The 6,204-nt window shown below is 35.9% G+C and overlaps 1 protein-coding gene across 1 annotated transcript; it reads left to right on the plus strand.

Moving 5' to 3' along the window:
* Positions 1–5,524: 5,524 nt before the first annotated feature.
* LOC129886219 (uncharacterized) lies at positions 5,525–6,204 on the plus strand. The gene has a single exon (XM_055960806.1). It carries the CDS (start codon positions 5,592–5,594, stop codon positions 6,159–6,161), a length of 570 nt encoding a protein of 189 aa, XP_055816781.1. The 5' UTR covers positions 5,525–5,591; the 3' UTR covers positions 6,162–6,204.

A 6,204-nucleotide genomic window follows, 5' to 3' on the forward strand; every position in this document is an offset into this window, starting at 1 on the left:
GTTATCGTGAACATCCATAAATATTGTGCCTTGTTAAAATTTTACTAGAAAAAATTCAATGAAAAAAAGCCTAATGAAGAAAAAAGAGTACACAATTTCTGATAATACGCTTTGAGTGCTGCCTCATTAAAAATCTTATCAGAAAAAACTCAGTTGGACAAAACCTTAGTTAAGGAAAAACGAGTACAACCCGTATTTTACTCCCCCTGATGAAAATTTCATTTGATATTTTGGAGGCGACATATTCTAATTTTGTATCTCATTTCTCAAAGGTTGAAGTCGGCAATGCCTTGGTAAACATATATGTTAAATTATCACTTGAACGAACTTGTTGGACATCTATTTCACCCTTCTTTTGAATATCATGACTAAAATTTTTTTTTGGTGAAATATGTTTTGTTCTGTCTCGTTTGATGTATCCTCCCTTCAGTTGAGCTATACATGCAGCATTATCTTCATACAATATTGTTGGAACGTCTCTTTTCAAAGAAAGGCTACATGTTTCTTGAATGCGTTGAGTTATTGATCTTAACCAAACGCATTCTCGACTTGCTTCATGGATGGCTATTATTTCTACATGATTTGAGGAAGTGACAACCATAGTTTGCTTTGTTGAACATCATGATATAGCTATACCACCACATGTAAATAAATAACATGTTTGCAATCGACCTTTATGGAGATCAGACAAATACCCCGCATCTGCGTAACCAATCAATTGTGACGTGGTTTCATTTAAGTAAAACAATCCCATATCAATGGTCCATCAGTGATATCTGAATATATGCTTAATTTCATTCCAGTGTCTTCGTGTTGGAGAAGAACTAAATCTTGATAACAAGTTTACAGAGAAAGCTATATCTGATCTAGAATTGTTGACAAGATACATTAATGCACCAATTGCACTAAGATATGGTATTTCAGCACCAATAAACTCTTCATCATTTTTATGAGGTCAAAATGGATATGTATTAATATCAAGAGATCTCACAACCATTGGGGTACTCAATGAATGTGCTTTATCCATATAAAACCTCTTTAAAATATTTTCAGTATATGTTGACTGATGTACAAATATCCCATTTGTAAAATGTTCAATTTGTAGACCAAAACAAAATTTTGTCTTTCTAAGGTCTTTCATTTCAAACTCCTTTTTCAGATATTTTATTGCCTTTGGAAGTTCTTCTACAGTCCAATAATATTCAAATCATCATCATGTACTGCTGTTATGACAAATTCAGATTCAAACCTTTTCATAAAGACACAAGGGCAAATTAGATCATTTTTATATTATATTTTTAGCAAATATTCGCTAAGACGATTGTACCACATGCGCCCTGATTGTTTCAACCCGTATAAGGATTTTTAAATCTTTATTGAGCAAGTTTCTCGAGAATCCTTATATGCTTCAGGCAATTTGAATCCTGCAGAAATTTTCATAAAAATATCGTAGTCCAATGAGCCATATAAATATAAAGTGACCACGTCTATTAGGTGCATTTCAAGCTTTTCATGAACTGCCAAATTTATTAGATACCTGAAGGCTATTGCATCCACCACAGGAAAATATGTTTCTATATAGTCAATGTCAGGCCTTTGCGAAAAATCTTGGGCTACAAGTTGTGCTTTATATCTTATGACTTCGCCATTTTCATTTCGTTTACGCACAAAAACCCATTTGTACCCTACTGACTTGACACCTTCAGGTGTTCAGATTATTGATTCGAAAACTTCACGTTTTTCAAGTGAAGTTAACTCTACTTGAATTGCATCCTTCCATTTTGGTCAATCTTTTCTCTGTCTACATTCATCGACATATTTTGGTTCAAGATCCTTATCTTATTGCATTATTTCAATGGCAACATTATAAGCAAAAATATTATCGACCATAATATCATTTTGGTTCCACCGTTTTCCTGTTGAGATATAACTTATTAAGATTTCTTCATTCTCATTATTTTCAAGTACTTGGACCTTCTCGGTGGTATCACCATTTGTTGTGTCTCTGGGCTCTTTTTGAGTAATGCCCCCAAATTATGATTATCTTGATCATTTACTCCTTTTTTTGAGGATTTATTTTTTGAAACCAATTGGTCTTCCACGTTTTAAGCGTGGCCTAGACTCATTTGCCTGAACAAGTTGTCCTACCGGGATATCAACTCGAACTTGAGCATTAGCAGCTGGGATATGCGATTTAGTAACCCGTGGAAGGTTAGTAAATGCATCCGGCAGTTGATTTGTAATATTTTGCAAATAAATCATCTTTTGAACTTCTTGCTCACATTGATTTGTTCGAGGATTTAAATGAGATAGTGATAATGAATTCCAATCTATCTCATTTTTCAATTGCTTATGTTCTTCCCCCCTAATGTTGGGTATACTGATTCATCAAAATGACAATCAACGAATATTGCATAAATAAATCTCCAGTCATAGGTCCAAATATTTTATAATAGAAGGAGATTCAACCCAACATATATTCCCAACCTTCTTTGGGGACCCATCTTTGTGCGGTGCGGTGGAGCAATTGGGACATATACCGCACACTCAAATATTATAAGATGAGATATATTTGGCTCCCTTCTAAAAGCCAACTGTAATGGGAAAAATATTCTAAGATGAGATATATTTGGCTCCCTTCTAAAAGCCAACTGTAATGGGGAAAATTCATGAAAATTTATTGGTCTTATTCGCACAAGTGCTGCTGCATGCAAAATAGCATGCCCCCATACCGAAAGATGAAGTTTTGTCCTCATTAGCAATGGTCTAGCTATCAATTGGAGGCGTTTAATCAATGATTCTGCTAGACTATTTTGAGTATGAACATGAGCGACCGGATGCTCAACTTTTATTCCAATCGACATACAATAATCATTAAAGGATTGAGATATAAATTCAGCAGCATTATCAAGAAGAATTGTCTTTATTGCATAATCTGAAAATTGTGCTCTTAACCATATAATTTGAGTTGATAATCTCGCAAAAGTCATGTTGCGAGTTGATAATAAGCACACATGTAACCATCTTGTAGATGCATCTATCAATACCATATAATATTTAAATGGTCCACATGAAGGGTGAATTGGCCCACATATATCACCGGATAAGGTATGTAAAGCTCTTCTTTTTTTGTTTTGGCATATCCTAAGTGTAGTAGGTTGTAATTTGAGTCTCGGGAAAAACTCTACTCATGAGAATCTAAGCTTAAATTTCCTAGAAATTCATTTAGTGAAATTGAATTAAAAATTCATGTATGTTGAAAAGAAATATGCAAATATCCGTAACTTCTACTTATATAACCGCATCATCCTACAACCTTGATAGATGACTTCGTAGGGCCAAATGTTTGAAATTTATGTACGCTACCTCGGCTTGACCGGAGGTGGGCCCACTAGCTCCGAAATTCACCTAGTTATCCTATCTAGTTTATTCTGATATAACATAAAGGGATAACTTTTGCCTATGAGTTTTTCTACAAAAACTAAAAATAAAATAATAATATCCTGATCGTCCCCTTATGTTCTAATACCCATTTTGGGACTGCAAATATAATTTCAGAAATGTTTGATATATATATGTGTTGTATTAGTTTTTCACTACTCCGCTCGTGCATACTACTATGATATCGTTCGTCGGAACCCGGGGCGGCTTTGTAATCGTGCACCCTATAATATACTCAGCAGTATGATGTGTTACGGGTCCCGAGACCTCGCCATAGGACCGGGTACCGTCTATAGTGACATGATGTGATATGACATATGATATGTTCTGATGATATGGCATGATGTGATGATACAATATGTTTGGGGTTGGTACGGAGATTTGAAACCTTCCGGAGTATGATGTATTGTGGCACCAGCATCAGGGGGGTGACCACGTTCTTACGCCTTATGCATGATTTTATTTGCATTATGTACATATGTTTTCAGTATAGATTTTGATGTTCTGGTTTGGTATGTGCTCCTTGTACCCTTCCTTTCAGTTACAATTTATATTCCTTACACTTGTGCTTTACATATTCAGTACATATTTTGTACTGACCCCCTTTCTTTGGGGGCTGCGTTACATGTACGCAAATATAGACGTTTCGGATCCGTCGGCGTAGGCTGCACACCTTCTGCTACTACAGAGTGCTCCATTGACTCGGAGCCGCATTTTGATATATGCCTTTCTGATGTACACACTCTTATGTATTTGAATATTTGGGTACGGCGGGGCCCTGTCCCGTCATATGTTTTCGTTATGCTTTGGTAGAGGCATGTAGACATCGGTGTGGGTCATGGGTATGCGTGTTTGTCTATAACTGGTGTCTTAATGCGGTCTCTCCTGTTATAACGGCCAAAACAGCCTATATGTTTGTATATATATATATGCACATATCCGGCGATACGTGTTCCGTCACCCCTTTTGATTTGATATGATATTTTCTGCACGCGCGACCGCTTAAAATAATAATTGCCTTCTGTTCTGATTAAAAAAAAAATACTGAACCGAAATTCTCCTGTGATATGACGATTTAGTATGTAAGTTCGTTTGGGTGTCCAAATAGGGCACCAGTCGCGGCCCCGGAGTTGGGTCGTGACACTATGCTTTATAGAAATTGAAAAAGTGATAAAGAGTTGTGGAAATGTCCCCGAATGGGAGTGGGGGACGACCCTACCCATAGGCAATAACATTGGCTCTACAAAGTCAGATTTGAATCTTTTTGTGGGCTTTCCCAATTCATTTGTGAATAATAATTCAAGGGCTTGAAGTGAGTACTTCTAGTTGCTTCTTATAACAACGCTATGTAACGAAAATGAATGAAAAGCGAGAGATCTATTCTTATAGATCAAAAGAGATAGGGAGGAAATCTCTCAATAATAAGGGAAAATCTCGTATTTCTATTTATTGATGAGACAATTATCTATTCTTAATTTATCAGAAAGAAATTGATATGTATCTGATAGATTCTATGTCGGTCTAATACACGAGCTCCATAAGATAGATGGCATATAACAAAATTACTGAAACAATACTGGAATTACAATTATGTATGCTTATACTTTTGGAAAAAATATTGAAAGGTCAATTGTATATATGCCTAAACTTCAGACGAAAGTTCAGTCAATTGTATATGCCTAAACTTTGCTAGCGTTTGACAATACATTTTGAAAATAGATTTTGATTGCAATTTTTATCCCAAATCATTTTTATATTCTATCAAGCGCTCCTATTATTCAAGGATAATTCAAATTGCAGCGGCACTTTAAGAACAATCGTATTTTCGTTAATTAAAGATTATCTATGTTTAGCTAAATATCATGAGGACAAAAAAACAAAATTTACAATTAACAAATAGACCAAAAGTGTCATTATCATTTTTTTAAATGAAAATTTCAAAAAAGTCAAAAAGAGATTGTTTAATTATTTCCCTTTTCCCCACACAAACGGTCATATTTCCATCTCACTCACAAAATATGGCCGTTGCACCCCACCCCCTTTCTCCCCGCTACCCCAACACCTCCACTTATATAACCAAAACTCCTCATACTCTGTTCTTCACTTGCAAAAAACTCAAAAAATTCTCTAAAGATCTCATCAATTAAAAAATGGGGTTCACTAGTTATGCAGAAATCTCCGAATCTCTTCACCGTACTCGTAAATTCTTCCTTTTATGTAACTACATTCTTCTTGGGGCATCTTCCAGCTGCATTTTCTTGACTCTTTCACTTCGATTAATCCCCTCGTTAAGTGGATTCTTCCTCATCCTCCTCCACATTTTCACAATTGGGGGTGCGGTTTTTGGGTGCTCCGCAGTATCCACTTCATCGAGTATGGGGAAATGGTATGGCCCTCATATGGTTTTTACTGTTTTGACAGCGATTTTACAGGGATCTGTTTTCGTGCTGATTTTTACTAGAACAGGGGATTTTCTTGGGAAATTGAAATCGTATGTTAGAGAAGAAGATGGTGAAATGATATTGCGATTAGCTGGTGGATTGTGTGCATTAATCTTTTGTCTTGAATGGGTTGTGCTTACATTTGCTTTTTTCTTGAAATATTATGCTTATGTTGAAGGTGATGGTAATGTTGTTGGTGGATCAATTTCTATGAAGAGAAGTGCTAAAGTTCAAGATGAAGAAGATATCAAGAATTGGCCATGGCCTTTTCAAGTCTAAGTAGTTGTGCGCTTGGGGGTGGTGGGGTGGGTGGGTAAAAGCT

Source organism: Solanum dulcamara, chromosome 1 (assembly GCF_947179165.1).
Source record: "Solanum dulcamara chromosome 1, daSolDulc1.2, whole genome shotgun sequence".
Classification (NCBI taxonomy): Eukaryota; Viridiplantae; Streptophyta; class Magnoliopsida; order Solanales; family Solanaceae; genus Solanum; species Solanum dulcamara.

Excerpts from the sequence above, each read along its gene's own strand:
- LOC129886219 (XM_055960806.1), top strand. The coding sequence starts at position 5,592 with ATGGGGTTCACTAGTTATGCAGAAATCTCCGAATCTCTTCACCGTACT.